Source organism: Barbus barbus, assembly GCF_936440315.1.
Source record: "Barbus barbus genome assembly, chromosome: 7".
Taxonomy (NCBI): Eukaryota; Metazoa; Chordata; class Actinopteri; order Cypriniformes; family Cyprinidae; genus Barbus; species Barbus barbus.
In genome coordinates, this window is record NC_136735.1 from 30,047,978 (window position 1) to 30,065,431 (window position 17,454).

At 35.4% G+C, this 17,454-nt stretch overlaps 3 protein-coding genes across 4 annotated transcripts; all 3 read left to right on the plus strand.

Annotated features, from left to right (window-relative positions):
* Positions 1–978: 978 nt before the first annotated feature.
* Positions 979–6,112, plus strand: LOC306873033 (protein disulfide-isomerase-like). The gene is made up of 11 exons (XM_079422029.1): positions 979–1,296; positions 2,127–2,333; positions 2,430–2,563; positions 2,730–2,867; positions 3,943–4,059; positions 4,246–4,371; positions 4,490–4,687; positions 4,896–5,016; positions 5,110–5,291; positions 5,649–5,765; positions 5,879–6,112. Exons 1-11 carry the CDS (start codon positions 1,065–1,067, stop codon positions 5,942–5,944), a joined length of 1,638 nt encoding a protein of 545 aa, XP_079278155.1. The 5' UTR covers positions 979–1,064; the 3' UTR covers positions 5,945–6,112.
* A 3,407-nt stretch (positions 6,113–9,519) lies between these two features.
* On the plus strand, positions 9,520–13,395 carry LOC306873048 (lipopolysaccharide-induced tumor necrosis factor-alpha factor homolog). Of its 2 annotated transcripts, XM_079422050.1 has the most exons (5): positions 9,520–9,882; positions 10,960–11,125; positions 11,204–11,308; positions 12,387–12,567; positions 12,661–13,395. In XM_079422050.1, exons 2-5 carry the CDS (start codon positions 10,966–10,968, stop codon positions 12,767–12,769), a joined length of 555 nt encoding a protein of 184 aa, XP_079278176.1. In that variant the 5' UTR covers positions 9,520–9,882; positions 10,960–10,965; the 3' UTR covers positions 12,770–13,395. The 2 variants fall into 2 exon arrangements, with proteins under 2 accessions (XP_079278176.1, XP_079278177.1); XM_079422051.1 differs by lacking the exon at positions 12,387–12,567 and having other exon boundaries at positions 9,835–9,882; positions 12,661–13,203.
* Positions 13,396–14,882: 1,487 nt separating this feature from the next.
* Positions 14,883–16,932, plus strand: eslec (eosinophil lineage-specific marker). Its single transcript, XM_079422053.1, has 6 exons — positions 14,883–15,087; positions 15,178–15,250; positions 15,426–15,526; positions 15,887–16,021; positions 16,335–16,446; positions 16,627–16,932. The coding sequence occupies exons 1-6, from the start codon at positions 15,022–15,024 to the stop codon at positions 16,704–16,706; spliced, it is 567 nt and encodes a 188-aa protein (XP_079278179.1). The 5' UTR covers positions 14,883–15,021; the 3' UTR covers positions 16,707–16,932.
* The last annotated feature ends 522 nt before the right edge of the window (positions 16,933–17,454 follow it).

Consider the following 17,454-nt stretch of genomic DNA (forward strand, 5'->3'; position numbering starts at 1 on the left):
ACAACAAAGTGCTATTAAAACACCCGCTATCAATAATGCCTCACACAGAGATGACCAATTACAAAGCATAAATAAGTAAGAAATGATGTATAGTTAGTTAGGTCACAATCACAAAATAAATGGCAACAACTGAACCCCAATGTGACCATTTGTGAACCCAATGAAATTATCTGCATTTAGGGTTATTATCATCAACTAAAACAAAAACCACGAAGGGAAAAACACATTTATTAAAAACAAAATAACTTATACAGAATAACACTCACATTTATATTCATTATAGACTTTGAAACAATAGAACAATGACAGAAAACAGAATGAGAGGCACTTGGTAAACTGGTTTCAACACATTTCCTGGTAAAAATTATCTGAATCTGCCCTGTCATATTACATGCACAAAACATACTGAACTAGATGTCTATATTTGTCCCCATAACCACATGCCATTAAGCTGAATAATTCACAGGTACAAGGAATACAAGTCTTGGTAGCACAGATTCCCACATCTGTCTATGGAGTGAGTGTGGGAAAATGAGTGCATGTCCCCCTCTAATCTCAGAATTTGTTTAAATAGTACATGTGCAGATCTTCATTTCGGTCCTCTGAGTGCTTACATGTCTGAGCAGGTTGAACTCACTAGTGGCACTGGCAGAAAGACCAGATATGGACACGTGGTTTGGTTATGGCTAATTCACACACGCATACACACACGCACAATACTAATTGCTTTTTCAAGGATATCTACTGGACACTATTCTAGATGACTGGAAGCAAGCAATAAAGACAGCCACAGTATATTCTCAGGACATGAGAATATACTGTGTGTGATGTGAATTTCCTACGTTATTATATTTGCCTGTAATCTGATGTTAATTTTCCACTCTCCAACGGCTCACTTTCAGAGCTCAAGTGAAGTGGCAACAAGACCAGTAGATTTGCACCACGCAAGCTTTTCAATGATTCGTCAGCGTCAGTGTTCTCTTATCAGCACCACAAGACCACACAACAGCAGGTTACAGCTCATTTCAGAGCTCTTCCTCTGTAGGCCCCTGAACCGAACGATCATGAGGCTTCTACACATCCTGGGTTTCACCCTCTTGCTCTGCAGCCTGTGTGTGAGGGCAGAGGAGGAAACGGCTGAGGACAAAGTAGAGGAAAAAGTTGAGGACAGCTCTGAAGAACCGGATAAACCAGAAAAGACAGAAGAAATTACAGAAGAGAAAGACGTTTTGGTCCTTCATAGCGTCAACTTTGACAGAGCTCTCAGTGAAAACAAATACCTGCTTGTGGAATTTTGTAAGTACTCTGACTTTCCTTTAAAATATATTCTATGGCTAAATTTTGCTTACAAATGGTCATTCTAAATAATGCAAGAATACACTACACTACAATATCATTTTACTGCATAGTGTTTCAAAATTATTTAAATGATCATTTAAAAAGTTTTATATTCAGTTGCACGCATTTAAAATATCCTATCAAAAGCAGCACAAGTTCAAAGATTATTAGCATTAGTTGGACACATCATCCATTAGGAGCGCACCTGTTATTTCTCCCACGTCTGTAAGGAAGGCCAGTTATGCAAATGTTACAATTGTGTATGCTATTGTCATTGCAGTAAAATTTTAGAACAAAGGTGAATAAACACTGATATTATTAATGCCAACATTTATGCAAATGCATTTTGAATCTTAACTGGCATTTAATTCTAAACTGCATGCTCTGAACCTAAAATACAGGGAATAATTGTAACACTTTCTACTCTTGTAATATTTCTTAAACGATTTCAGAGTAAAGTTAGGGATTGCGAAAGTTTTTAGTTTGAAATATTATTATAAATAACTGTTTTGTTTTAATATATTTTAAACTATAATTCATTCATGTGATAGCAGCCATTAGCTACTGCACTCTTAAGTGTCACATGATCAGTAGAGTAATATGCTGAATTCTCTCAACATTTCTTATTACTATCAATGTTTTTCAGGATATGTTGAACAGAAAGTTCAAAAAGCATTTGAACATTTCATAAAATTCTATGTGACTCCAAACATTCTAGTTATTGAAATATAGCCTTTGTGACAACATGCTGGTATGAAACTTGTTCTTGTCTTTTAAAACATAAAAAGATACTCCATTGTGTGGTCACTGTCGCAGTCTGGAACCCATTTATGCAGAAGTGGCTGGATTACTGAAAAATGGGTCATCTGAAGTACGACTGGCCAAAGTGGATGCTGATGAAGAGAAAGACCTTGCTACAGAGTTCCACGTGGGCAATTTTCCCACTCTTAAATTCTTCAAAGATAGCAATAGGCAAAATGTCACCGATTTTTCTGGTAATGCATTTATTTGTTTGGTGCATTTGCATGCATGATGTTATTTTCATACAGTGTGTTTTATAAACACTAGGCATTATTCTGTGATTTGAACAGGAAAGCGAACGGTAAAAGGAATCACGAGGTGGCTGGGGAGGCACACGGGGCCCAGCGCTGCTGTTCTCAATGATGTAAAGAGTGCAGAGGCTCTGCTGGATGCACATGATGTGGTTGTGGTTGGATTCTTCCAGGTAAATGACCTATTGTTTGCATAAAGTAACTTACTTTTTAAGATATGACATTACCTTATAGCCAAAGTGTTCTAGTAAAACATATCATTAAACATTCTATTTATAACAAAAGATTTATCATTGAAAAGTTATTTTAATTTATTTAAATTTGTTCTCTTTGTCCCAGGATTTGGAAGGAGATAAGGCAAAGACATTTTATGATGTAACTTTAATAGCAGTAGACTTTGACTTCGGCATCACAAGCAATCCAGAGCTCTTCAAGAAGTATGATGTAAAAAGTGACTCATTGGTGCTTTTCAAGAAGGTAATTCCAATACCCCTAGCACTACAATTTGCTACTGCTATTGGTGGCTATTTTGATTCATCATACTAATGTAAATCTTACATATTTGTTGTCTGTTTATTGCAAAATAGTGAGTCACTTAATCATTCATTCAACTGATTTGAGACTAAAAGAATGGTCATTGCACACTGAGTCCGAAATTTTCGTATGCGTTTATCAAAATGCATGCTACGGATGCAAAAATGCAGAAAATCGAACCTGATCCGAACTTTTGTGTAAAAGGCATTGTGTAAACATGATTGACACAACGTGAAGTCATAGGGAGAGTTGCAACACTTTTTGAAATTTTCTTCAGTTTCTCAGAGACTGTTTGCATTAGAAAGCCAGAATTTTATTACAATAAAGCCACATCAGTCGGCTACTCACCCACATTGTTGTAACACGTGCACATATGATTATATACACACAATTTATACTTGAATAGACAAAGTCAAATGTTGCAACTGACCCCACAACAAGGGACGGTTGCAACAGTCCACATGGGCAGTTGCAACATTCATTAAAATGTAATTAAAACCGTTTTTATCATTTTGGCAAATTCCCTGATCTATATAAAGATGAATATAGGTCAGTAGGCAAGATGAAAATTTAGATAAGGTTTGTCCAAGACGTTGCTATATTTGTTGCTATATAAAGTCTCAAAAGGGGTGGGGAAGTCGCGAAATCTAGCTACAAAATTGCTAAATTGGCAACACTGACGCCGACTCGCTCAGCAAATGGGGTGTGTTCAGTCAGTTCAGTCAACCAATAAAATGGGTGTTCTCTTCCCGTGCTCAACAGCTATTTGTTTATGCTATAATCAGTCTTTGAGGACAGTGAAAGCCATTCGCTTAAAAGACTAGGTGAACAAAATCTCCAGTGTGTGCCTGAAATGGAATAGGCTATTCATTCACTTTGAAGATTAATTTATAATCATTTGTTCACACCCCAAAAATCCCTACTCCCTTGTTTAAAAAATGTAAATAAAAAATAATGTGTAGTTTGCTCTACTGTGTTCCTATCACAACCCCACTCCTTCTCTTTGTATATATTCCAGTTTGATGAAAAGCGGGCAGACATGCCACTTACTGAGGACAGCAAGCTAGACAAAGGAGATATGATTTCATTCATCCATGCCAACAGCATGAAACTTGTCATTCCATTTAATGAAGAGGTAACACTTCAAAATTCACTTCACTAACCAATGAAACCAATTGCTAAAAATAATTAAAAACTGTCTTAAAAATTATAACATTTTAAATAAATTAAAATGTATGCTAATGAAATTAATAACGATTTTGGTGATTGACATCTTTTTAATTTCATATTTTTTTATTTTATTTATATTATCTTTATGCAGAATGCTGAACAAATATTTAGGTCTAAGGTCCGTAATCACATGATTCTATTCATTAACACAACTGTGGAATCCCAAAATGCATTGCTAGAAGATTTCAGAGATGCTGCCAATGAGTTTAAGGAAAAAGTAAGTGTTTTAACTTAATAGCTAAATTATAATTAAAGTTAAATATTGGGATAACAACTCATTGGGATAGAGAGCTGTTTCTAAACTTGTCATGCTCAGTCTGTGTGTATGTGCGCAGGTGCTTTTCATCACATTAGATGTTACGTCTGACAAATCGGATCATGTGCTGAAGTATTTCAGCATCTCTGCAAATGATGCTCCTATTATTCGCCTGATCAACATTGACAAAGTGGTGACATATGCAATGGAAGGATCAACCATCAACAAAGAAACACTGAGAACATTTTGCCAGGGTGTTCTGGATGGTACTGTGAAGGTGTGTTTCTGTAACCAATCATCTTCAGTCGCAGCATATGTGCAGCTGTAAATGTATTATACCGTACATTATGAAAGTACATTGTTGACATACTGTAGCTGATGTTGTAATTTGCCAAATTAATATTTTGATGGTAAAAACAGTACTATTCAAAAAGCTTTTGAATCAGTATGATGAAAATCTATTTAAATATCGCACTTCAATCTAGCCCTTTTTGAAGACTCAAGAAATTCCAGAGGATTGGGACAAGAATCCAGTTAAAGTCCTTGTAGGGAAGAACTTCAATGAAGTGGCTTTTGATGAGACTAAGAACGTCTTTGTGGAGTTTTGTAAGTTATCACTTTAGATTTTCAAGTTCAAATAAAAGTACTGAATAGTGGCTTTAACATTGTGTTCTTCCAACGTGATCTCACTTCTCATAGATGCTCCATGGTGTGGTCACTGTCAGCAACTGACTCCTATATGGGATGAGTTGGGTGAGAAGTACAAAGACCATGAAAATATAATCATTGCGAAAATGGACGCCACAGAAAACGATGTAGAAGGTGTCACTATAGAGGGATTTCCCACCATTAAATACTTTCCAGCTGGGGCTGAAAAGAAGGTTTGCAACAACATTAAATACTCTTATATTGTAAAAGGACATTAAATTGTGTGTTGTTTTTCTTAGGTTATTCAAATTTTTCAAATTTGAGAGTTGCTGTGTATAAACTAAATAGCAAATCTTAAGTGATGGATTTTTTTTTATTATTATTTCACAAAATATAAAAGCTCTTAATATAAAGTCTGATATTTAACTATGTCCAACTTTATCTTCGTAAACTTTCAAAAGGGCGATACTGTATAAAGCATATCTCAACTGCTTGATTGCTTTTGTCAAAGTCTAAACACCAATACAAATAAATTTGACTTGACTTATGTACGTACTGACAAATGCTTTTAAAATACTTTGTGCAACTAGATCGTTGATTATAATGGAAACAGAGATTTGGAGACCTTCTCAAAGTTCCTGGATAATGGAGGAGTATTACCAAAAGAAGAGAGAAAAGATGAGGACAAAGATGACGATGAAGACGAGGTCAGCCAAAAGCCAACAGATGGCTTTGATTATTTAGCCTGTTATTAGAAGCAAAAAAACTTGAACTTTTAAATTTGAGTAATAAAGTTGGTGTGTTTCTTTTTGCTTTTCAGGTGTTAGATGAACCAACAGAGGAGTCACCAAAATCTACCAATGAAACCAGCAAGGATGAGCTTTAAAACAAGGCATAAATAAACTAATTTGTAATGAATAAGATCAGTGAGGGATGCCAATGAGCCAAATGTGTTTTGTCAGGTTAATGTAATTTTTTTCTGCACTGGGCCATTTCAACAAACCATACCTGACGGAATTGAATAAAACAACTTAACATGTTAAGGTTTTTTGTTCATGGTTCTGGTCTTTATTTTTGTCATGACAACTCAGAGTGATTTGCATGGTATATATATATATATATATATATATATATATATATATATAACAAAGTTAATATATTTGGTCTTGGTGGAGTAGATCTGCTACGCTGCTGCGACTTGCCACTACTAATACAGCCATAACATGATGCTGTGAACATGTAAGAAATACTGCTGCTGCACATAGTGCGCTCCAGAAGTATTGGAACAGTAAAGACAAGATTGCTCTGTTGGCTCAAGACAGTCAAATTGAGTCAAGACATTTGCAAATATGATTAAAAGATGAATGAGACAAAACTACAGAATGTCACATTTTATTATTAGCCGTTTCAACACAAACATGTTTTACCAAATAAAAAGAGCAGCACTTTCATCCATGAGTTCATCCCACTCATTGATGTGAGAATAAGTATTGGGCCAGTTGAACATAAGGCAGATATAAAAGATTAAAAGCTATTATTTAGTTGCAGATCCCTTGCGCACAATCACAGCAGTGAGTCTGTGACCCATAGACATCACCAGACTCTTGGTCTCATCTTTGAAAGACTTTTCCAAGCCTTTAATGCAGCCAATTCCAATTGTTGCTTGTTTTGGGGAGTTTCTGCCTTTACTCTCCTCTTCAGCTGGTGAAAATCATGTTCAATCGGATTTAAATCTGGAGATTGACTTGGGCAATCTAAGACTTTCCATTTCTTTGCCCTTATAAATTCCTTGACTGAACTGGCAGGGTGTTTTGGGTCATTGTCCTGATGCAATATGAAGCACTTCCCAATGAATCTGGTGACATTTTCTTGAATATTGGTAGGCCAGATGGTTTTGCACCCTTCCAAATTCATTCTGCTACTGTCATCATATATATTAAGTTATCAGTAAAGTTGAGAGGGCCTGTTCCAGAGACAGCCGTGCATGCCCATGCCATGACACCACCTCCACCATGCTTTACAGATGAGGCTGTATGCTTGGGATCATTTGCCGTTCCCTTTTTTTTCTCCACATTTTTGCTTTCCCATCACTTAGATAAAAGGTTCATCTTTGTCTCATTGGTCCATAAACACGGTTCAAAACACTTCTGGTTCACCTTTGTGCTGCACCTTCTAGAGCAGTGGTTTTCAAACCTGTCCTGCAAGCACCCCTGTCCCCTGCCCTGCACATTTTGTATGTCTCCCTTATCAGACGCACCCAACTCAGGTCTTGCAGTCTCTACTAATGAGCTGATGTGATCTACTAACGAGCTGAATCAGTGTCTGATAAGGGAGACATACAAAATGTGCAGGGCAGGGGACAGGGGTGCTTGCAGGACAGGTTTGAAAACCACTGATCTAGAGTTTCCCGCCAGAACTTTGTATTTCTGTGGTGTGAGATCATTTGGCCACTATCAGCATCGGTATTTGGCTTCAAAAGACTATATGGATGAATCTTAGAAAGTTGTCAAGAACATGCCTAATTTGAAACCTAAATGAAGCCAATTTTTTTTATTACAAATTACATCCATTTATATCCAAATTTGAATTACTGTAATGCCAAAAAATAAATATGTATGTCTACATCGTAGTGCTTCACGACATTTACAGCATACACAATATCACTGTATTATAGTGTATATTTATTTAAGTTTTTACTGTAATATAACACAAAAACTGTACTGCTGTCAAAGAATCACTATCGCTACTGCATTATATTTATTTTTTATCCTTTGATTTTGGAGTAAAATGTACAGTATCTCACAGAAGTGAGTACATCCCTCACATTTTTGTAAGTATTTTATCATATCTTTTCATGTGACAACACTGAAGAAATGACACTTTGCTACAGTGTAAAGTAGTGAGTGTACAGCTTGTATAACAGAGTAAATTTGCTGTCCCCTCAAAATAACGCAACACACAACCATTAATGTCTAAACCGCTGGCCACAGAAGTGAGTACACCCCTATGTGAAAATGTCCAAATTGGGCCCAATTAGCCATTTTCTCTCCCCGGTGTCATGTGACTCGTTAGTGTTACAAGGTCTCAAGTGTGAATGGGGAACAGGTTGTTAAATTTGGTTTTATCGCTCTCACTCTCAACATGGCACCTCATGACAAAGAACTCTGAGGATCTGAAAAAAAAAAAAAAAAGTGTTACTCTACATAAAGTTGGCGTAGGCTATAAAAAGATTGCCAAGACCCTGAAACTGAGCTGCAGCACGGTGGCCAAGACCATACAGCGGTTTAACAGGACAGGTCAAATTGGTCTGCATGGCTGTCGTCTCAGAAGGAAGCCTCTTCTAAAGATGATGCACAAGAAAGCCCGTAAACAGTTCGCTGAAGGCAAGCAGACTAAGGACATGAATTACTGGAACCGGCACTGGGGAGCTACAACCATGAATGCCAACATGTACTGTGACATACTGAAGCAGAGCATGAAGCAGTCCCCTCCCTTCAGAGACTGGGCCACAGGGCAGTATTCCAACATAATAACGACCCCAAATACACCTCCAAGATGAACACTGCCTTGCTAAAGAAGCTGAGGGTAAAGGTGATGGACCGGCCAAGTATGTCTCCAGACCTAAACACTATTGAGCATCTGTGGGGCATCCTCAAACGGAAGGTGGAGGAGCACAAGTTCTCTAACATCCACCAGCTCTGTGATGTCGTCATGGAGGAGTGGAAGAGGACTCCAGTGGCATCCTGTGAAGCTCTGGTGAACTCCATGCCCAAGAGGTTTAAGGCAGTGCTGGAAAATATTTGTGGCCACACAAAATATTGACACTTTGGGCCCAATTTGGACATTTTCACTTTGGGGTGTACTCACTTTTGTGGCCAGCGGTTTAGATATTAATGGCTGTGTGTTGAGTTATTTTGAGGGGACAGCAAATTTACTCTGTTAAAGCTGTACACTCACTACTTTACATTGTAGCAAAGTATCATTTCTTCAGTGTTGTCACATGAAAAGATATAATAAAATATTTACAAAAATGTGAGGGGTGTACTCACTTCTGTAAGATACTGTAACATGGACACTTTCCAAGTTTTACCCTTACGATTCTTTGTGCATTTTGATTCCATGGCCTTTATTTACACAGTATACAAATAATGATGAATTCATTCATTAAAGTCCTTTGGCCACATTTATGATACAACATCCATGTTTGTACTCTAAATATTTCATAGCTACAGCAAGATATATTCTTCTCATGCTACGATACAGTAGTTGAAGGAAAGGAGTACTAATGTTAATAACAATTGGATCAAATCATTCAACCAAATCACAATAGAATACGCTTAACGTGTCTGTGTGAAGATTTATTTTTACTCACTCTAAGGCACGTTCACGATGTAGCCGCACATTCCTTCTAATGGTATGCTCCACGAAGGAATGCAGGAACCAGCGGGTAAATAGAAAAACAGATCTTTAATGAAATAAGAGTTTCAGAATACAAGAAAACAATCTCAGAACAAACGTATACCTAACTTTAATACACGACAACCTAGACAAGGAAACTCAAGACTTATAAAGACCAGGGAACAAAAGAGCAAATGAGATAATTAACACAAAACAGGTGACAGGACTAAACGATGATTACTAATAAACTAAATCAGAACAGGAAGAACCAAATATGGGCAAAAGGGAAACTAGACAGAAACTAAACAGTGGCATTCCTCTTCATTGCAGTGGAATGCACAGATGGTAAAATGAACAGGTAAACAGGAAGAGCAAGTCAGGCAGTGATGTCATAAGAAAACTTTTCTGTGAAGTATCAACACGCAGGTAAGAATAATTTGGCTACATGCTCCTGTTTAAATTTAAACTTTAACATTTACAGTATTTATGACAAAAAAAGCTTTTTGACGTAAGGTGAAACACAAATATGGCATGCAGTATCCTGTGTTATTACAACTTGTATTTGTTGAAATGTATACTGTATGTATGATGGAACAGACATGATTTGGCAAAACTTTTACAAACTATACACGATAAAATGGATAAATGTTTAGTAGAAAAACATGCTTCAATACCAACATGGGAATTAACGTCTGTATGTCACGCATCATGCGACTACTTTGTTTTTTTTCAGCCAAGTTCACATCTTAGATAGCAATATCAAGCATAGAATCATATAATAAATGTGGAGTGATATATCATGGAGATGGATTAAAAACACATTTTGGATTTGTAAAAGAAGCATTAGGTTCATGTAAGGATACAACACCTATTTTTTTCCCCTTGTGCTCTTTTCATTCCTATCATTCTTGTTCAGGATCTTGGCTGGTAACACAAACCTTTTACGTAGGTTTGATCCAGAATGTAAAAGCTTAAAGACTGAAATGAGACTACTGTTGGTCATGTAGCCATAAACACAAGTATAAAGCATTTTGGAAATCAATATGGATGTTTTATAATGTGGAATGAATTAATTTATTTAGGGTTTTTCTTACATAATAGGTCATGGGGCTGAAGTAGACCTATAGGCCTATGATCAGGTTAAATTACTATGATTTTAAATTTGATTATATATATTTGCTGATACAAAACAACTTTCAGTAATAGCCTACTTCTGATGTAATACATTTATTCTCATCATTACTATTTTACCTCTGCATGGTTCAGTGTGACATCTTAGATAACTAGGGTAGCCTACCACTTTCCTCTCATGTGATGCTTTAAATCACTGCTGCTTAGAAAGAAAGTTTTTTTTGTATTATTTGCTTACTTTAATTGGATTTAGTCAGACTTTTTTCAATGACCGAATCAGCATCTAACTGACTAGTATTAGTATTTATATCCTAAGGTAATGTACACCGATTTAATACTGTCATATGTTCTTTAAAATCTCATTATATCCAGTAATAGATGGATATTCCAGCATGTACTTCAGCAACAGCAGGGTCCACATCCCCACCTCCCCCTTACAATGACTTTAATAAGTTTCCCCATTATGAGGAAATAATTCCAGCTTCACCACCACCCGATTATACCGTCTCCATAGCGCAACCTGCTGACAGGGAGAGAGGTAAGAGCTGCAGGACAGCATAAACCTGTATTTATATAAGAATGAAAAGTATAAATTAATATATACTTTTGCTTGCAGTTAATCTTCAAGAGATTCCTCAAAACCCTAATAAAAGGAGGGCGAACCCTTATCCTGTCCTCAATGTGCCCCCTCGAATCGAAATAGTCGAACACAGAGAACAAAGTAAGTGAAATTAAAGGAATAATTCATCCAAAAAAAATTTTTTTTTCTGAAAATGTACTCACTCTCAGCCAATCTGAGATGAATAGGAGTTTGTTTCTTTATCAGAACAGATTTGGAGAAATTTTGCATTATGTCACTTCCTCAACAATGGATCCTTTGCAGTGAATGGATCCAAACAGCTGATAAAAACATCACAATAATCCACAAGAAACCCACATGACTTGAAAAGTTAATGTAAACAAATTAAGGCATTTTAACTTCAAACCATTAATTCTGGTCATAATATACTGTATAATATTGCTTTCTCCAGTGAAAAAGTCATCTTATCTAAATCAGAAGAGAGATATGCACAGATCAAGCACTGTTTGCAAGTGAATATAATCCAAAACAAATATGTCAGTGGATTTTGATATGAGAGGACAAAAGGGGATGAATTTGTTCCTTGCAAACACAAAGCTTATTGCTTCATTAGGTGTTAACTGTTTGCTGTTAGCTGTTTGAACTCTCATTCTGACGAAACTTATTCGCTGCAGAGGATCCACTGGTGAGCAAGTGATGCAATACTAAAATTTCTCCAAATCTGTTCCAAGGGAGAAACAAATTAATCTAGACTTGGATGGCCAAATTTTAAAGCAAATTTTAAGCAAAATTTAATTTTTGGATGAACTATTTGTTTAAATCAAGCATTTATCCTTAAAGTCAAGATCATTGTCTAGTATGTAGGTACAGTATATGCATGCACTGTGCAAAGTATGCACATTTTTCTGAATGTATTTTTCGTTTAAGCAACAGTTTTGCTGAACGAACCAGTGTTTTTGAAAAATTGGAAAAGGCAGTCAGTTACCCCTACCTAATGGCGTAACGATAATGGTAAAATCCTCACCACTAATGCACATGCTGACAGGCTGTCTGAAACACGCACAGAAAAACAGAGTGATGCAAACACCGAAAAGTCTCAGTGCTGTTTGGATTACAATAACGCCGCTTGTATACTGTGCACAGTATGCATGTGTTCTGTATCAATGGAACACTGATTGTTGACTGATTCTAAAAACAACTCACTTTTTCACTATTTAAGTATTCATGCAGCAGATATTGCAGCCTGTAGCTCCTCAGGTGGTCGTGGTGCAGCATGTTCTTTTGGATGACACACCGACCACGACTGTGTGCATGTACTGCAATAGGACCATCATCACTAATGTGAAATATAAATCTGGTTCTGCTGCATGGGGCATGTGCTTTTTATTAACTGTACTTGGGTAAGAACTACTGACAAAATTGTGTTGTAACATACGTTTAAATACATCAATTATTTCTCATTGTGTCTCTGTCTACATTACTTTGTTTTACAGGCTCATTTGTGGATTTTGCCTCATCCCATTCTGTGTCAGGGGTTTTAAAGATGCCCATCACTCCTGTCCTTACTGCCATAAGCACTTAGGAATATACACCCGCAAATGACTTTATTTCCAAACTCTCGCACACATTCAACATTATGATCAATACTTGTATTTTAAAAGTCTACAAACTGCCACAATGTATTAAAACAAGTATAATGTGAAATATATTTACTTATAGGTCCTATTTAAATATTTTAACATCCAAACTATTACATTGTATTATTGTGATTAAATATATTTAAGTATAACTCATTTGAATGTATTTTCTTACTTGAAAAAAAGCTAAATATCTTTACATAAAATGTTTCCTTTAATATAAATGAGTCTGTCATACATTTGACAAATACCATTTGTGATTGCACATTTTGTTATCTATATTAATATGTAAATAACAATATAAGTTTAAGCCATTAAAGTATAAACTATTGTATTGTTGATCATTAAAGCATTCATTATCTTCTGTCAGTATAGTATAAAAACAAAGTTGTCAAAATGTAATACTTCCCTCATATCTTTATTTACATTTACAAACCAGGGATTCTTTTCCAAACAATACATCTCGTCTCCCTAAACCCAAATTAACAAAATATAACAAGAAAAATAAATATATTTCTTAAAATACATGTATGTAGGGATCTTTTCCATTCTAAAAGCAGGTTGAATAGCATACCTCACCCATTATTTTTCAATAAAATCAAGAAAACTAAATAAAAAAAGAAGCGATACATGTAAGCATATAAACCGCTTTTTAATTAACAGAGTAGAATAATCATGGCTGATAGTAAGACATGCAAACTTAAAAGAAAACCAAACTGGACGCAAGAACATCTGTTACTTCTTGCCCAACTGGTTAATGAAAAGGATATAATCAAAGGAAAATTTGGAGTTGGGATAACCTCCAAACCTTAAAGGTGATACCATTTTAAAGGCTCGTTATCGTCAAATGTTTCTAACATGTTTATATTCTGAGGCAGATTGCCGGCAGGCGCAATGATATTACGCACGCAGCGCCCGAAAGTAGTCCCCAGCTGGGTAACTAGTTTCAAGTACTCCATATGCGTCTATGGCTGGGGACTACTTTCAGGCGCTGCGTAATATCATTGCGCCTGCTGCACCCATGGTACGGCAGCAAAATTCCTTGATTATATTTTTGATATTATTTTTTATGCTATTTAAGGTAACGTAGCCCTATAATATGAAATGTATATGTACATGTTATATTACCAATCCAGTCAGCATCAATGCTCCCTGTTGTGCAATGGATTGTAGAATGGATTTGTGCCAAAAAACAACAAAAATGGTTGCAACTTCTATTTCATCACAAATTTAATTAACTGATATTCACCCTGTTGTTTTTGAGGTTGTGAAACACCCTCTTAACTTGTAATAAACGAAACTTTGCTAACATGTTTCAAGTTCACATATAGTCCTGGGTGTGTCTTAAAGATAATGGTGAAAATGCAAAATCATCATGATATTTTAACTTTTAAACTTTGCAAATGTTGTAATATTTCCTCCTTTTCTTGCAGCCTCTGTACTATAAATGTACTCAATTAACGTATGGCTACTTTTTCAATAATTCATACATATAACTTACCCAGACTTAATTATATATAAAAAATAGATATTATTTTCATATTTTTAGTGGTGGAGAATGTGAAGAAATTTATTTCTTCAATAATTAACTAGAGTGAAATGACTTATCATATGCAAAAAATGTAAAAGCTTTGACATTTCTACTGTTATCTAAAAGTTCAATGCCTTTGAATTCAAATCCATGTTTTATGGGCTGTTGTGGTTACTATCATACAAAACATTATTATGGCTGTGAGATCCTGAGCCAACTTTAACACTCATTATTAATATGACTGAACATTTGAATCTTTCAAATGCACAATATTATTAAATATTATTTAGTTAAAATATCTAGTTGATTAGAAATAAGCTGATCAACATATTTCAGTACAAAAGCATTTTTTTTCTATGTTGCACATAGACATTTCACATCACATTTCAGCAGGTAAAATGAAAACCTCACTGTTTTATTTGCCATTAAATTGGTGACCATCTTGTAAAATATGATATCCGATCAGATAAATTGGTATTTACATGTTAAAATGAAAACCTACAGCTTCAGTTAGTCAAATAAGAATATTGCACTGAAATTCAAATGCAACACAATAACAACATAAATGAGGATGTTAAGGATCGGGTCTTGTTAACCAAATAAGGACTGATAGATTAACAGAAGTTTTCATTGGTGTTGAACCAGATTTTGTGACTGAGCAACTGGGTATAAGTGAAGCTGATTTCATGCAATGGCCAGATAAATACACCACGGGGTATTACAGCTTGCTTAGTCGAATTTTGATTCACTTGGTATGACATTTGTATTTCCATTCATAGTGTTTTAAAACATGTTAATGCTTTTATTCATTACATTATTTATAATAATGTTGATATTAATAGGATTTTGTCAGAATGTGGATTTCTGCAGCATTCCTTCTTTTTGCATTGACTGTAAATGGAGTCAAGTCTGAAGGTAAATGAACAAAATAGACTGAGTTCATCTAATTTTTTATTATTATTTTTCTGTATCTCTTTAAACTGCAGATGATTATGAGGTTTGCAATTTCTGCTTTTTTGATGAACATTCTTACATTCTGTTCATATCGGTAAGGACTAATACGTTGTTTTAACTCAATCTTTTTTTGTAGGTTCTTTCAACATTGGTCGAAAATGCCCCACTGGCTGGGAGAAATTTGGAACACAATGTTTTAAATTTTTCAGTGACTTGAAACCATGGGCTGAGGCAGAGGTAAGTTTGTGTTCTCTGTAGATGCTACATGACCAGGAGCATGTCATAACGTACTTAACCATGCATTTAACACTATTGTAAAGCTAAAAATATAGACAGGTTCAAGTTGTAAAGAAAAAAAAAAAACCTTGTGTTTATGTTCATTTCATTCTTGAATTCTACAAAAATTGTTTAGTTTTTACATGGTCAAGGGTGTTTTGTTTTATAAAGTTTCCAAGTGTTTAATGATCAAACAAAATCCTGTCTGTTTGCTATGCCATGCATTTGTCAAAGATTATGAAAGATTCAAGAATTTCAGCCTTTTTCAGACTTCATTATGAATTAATTGCATTACACCTAAATAACTCTTTATCCTCACAGAAACAATGCTTGAACCTCGGAGGAAACCTTGCATCTGTCCACAATGAACTCACTCAAAGTTTCCTAAAGACCTTTCTGAAAAAACATGCTAATAGCAACTCCCGAACCTGGATTGGTGCTCATGATGCAACTAAGGTAACTGATTTTTCATTTCCATTAATATAAATCCAACCAGTGTCAGATTAATGTAAAACAAAGTATAAGTGAAAATTAACAGTAAATGTTGTTGAAAGTAAATATTGTTGTCTTTTGTCAGATGTATTGCTTGTGCATTTTCACATTTTGTAAAAACTGGTTTGCACTGCCCCAACAAACACCAGTAGAAGTTTCACAATCAAAATGAAGTTTAATTTATACTTAACCGAGTTAGATAAAAGGTAAATAAAATGAGAAGCATCAACAGGTGGAAACAGCAACACGTTCAGTAATGTCAATGTAATGCTCTTAGAATTATGTCTGGCTTTGGAGTGATGGATCAAAGTTTGAGTACAGTAACTGGCATACTGGTGAGCCAAATAATGGAGGAGGAAATGAAAATTGCGTGGAGATGAACTACGGAGGTAATATATGCATGTTGTCCATATATTTAAAGCTATTTAACAACATTTTTATTTAGCATAAAACATGTAAAGGTTTCAAACCTTGCACGTTTTGTTACACATTTATACTTATGGCTTCCTGTTTGCACCAAAGCATATTTGACAATTAATTTCCTGAAAAACATAACTGAATTTCCACAGATGAGCAACGCTGGAATGATGCACACTGTGATAGTTTTCTCAGTTTCATCTGTTACAGAACGGCTAGAATCGATTTCTAATCCTAATTTTGATTGCTAAAATAATATCTCATGTCTGTCCATCACAGATGTCTAAAGTCTCCAAATTTCTGATTAACAGACATGCTTTGATTTTGAATTTTAATGTCAATCTTTGCAAAAATAAAAGGAAATAAACTTTAAGATGTGAATGTACATCTGTTTTTATTTGTTGCCCTGAATCACTCTCTTTCTGAGTTTTAAAGAAATCATGTTTTTAATCCTGCTGAAAAAATAAAAATAAAAATCTAAAACCTATGATGGTTGGCTGGTCTCAGTTGACCAAAACCCCTTTAAAACCAGCTTGCAAACACCAGCTAAAACCAGTCAGCCAGTAGTTTTTGTTTTGTTTTTTTCTCAGCAGGGACATGTAGGTATCTGGTGTTTTTAATATGCTTTGTAGCATTATATTTAAGCGAGCCATAATTTCCACTATCAAATATGTAAAATGTGAAAAACTATTAAGCATGTAATTTCGATTATATGTGTTTTAAGGGATAAAGTGACTGCAGGGGGTCTTTAATGAACAAAACAAACCTCGATGGTGTAGTTACGACATCTACCAGGACAGGGTACGTCTAACCTGCCAGTACTGTCTGACTTGACCAGTCGAACCTTGAATGACTCCTTGATATTGACTTTAATATCTTATCTCAGGGGTCTCAGAGCTACTTTTAAAACAATGAATGTGGCTGAGAGCTACCCATAGTATACAATACTTAAATTTCTTAAATAGCGTATCGAACCAAAC

Bases quoted from the DNA above. Each gene is read 5' to 3' on its own strand.
- LOC306873033 (XM_079422029.1), top strand. From the start codon at position 1,065: ATGAGGCTTCTACACATCCTGGGTTTCACCCTCTTGCTCTGCAGCCTG. The intron at 2,868-3,942 runs GTAATTCCAATA...TATATATTCCAG, and splicing joins CATTGGTGCTTTTCAAGAAG to TTTGATGAAAAGCGGGCAGA. The intron at 5,292-5,648 runs GTTTGCAACAAC...TTGTGCAACTAG, and splicing joins CAGCTGGGGCTGAAAAGAAG to ATCGTTGATTATAATGGAAA.
- LOC306873048 (XM_079422050.1), top strand. From the start codon at position 10,966: ATGGATATTCCAGCATGTACTTCAGCAACAGCAGGGTCCACATCCCCA. The intron at 11,309-12,386 runs GTAAGTGAAATT...TCACTATTTAAG, and splicing joins AGTCGAACACAGAGAACAAA to TATTCATGCAGCAGATATTG. The intron at 12,568-12,660 runs GTAAGAACTACT...TTTGTTTTACAG, and splicing joins TTTTTATTAACTGTACTTGG to GCTCATTTGTGGATTTTGCC.
- eslec (XM_079422053.1), top strand. From the start codon at position 15,022: ATGCAATGGCCAGATAAATACACCACGGGGTATTACAGCTTGCTTAGT. The intron at 16,022-16,334 runs GTAACTGATTTT...TAATGCTCTTAG, and splicing joins GTGCTCATGATGCAACTAAG to AATTATGTCTGGCTTTGGAG. The intron at 16,447-16,626 runs GTAATATATGCA...GAATTTCCACAG, and splicing joins CGTGGAGATGAACTACGGAG to ATGAGCAACGCTGGAATGAT.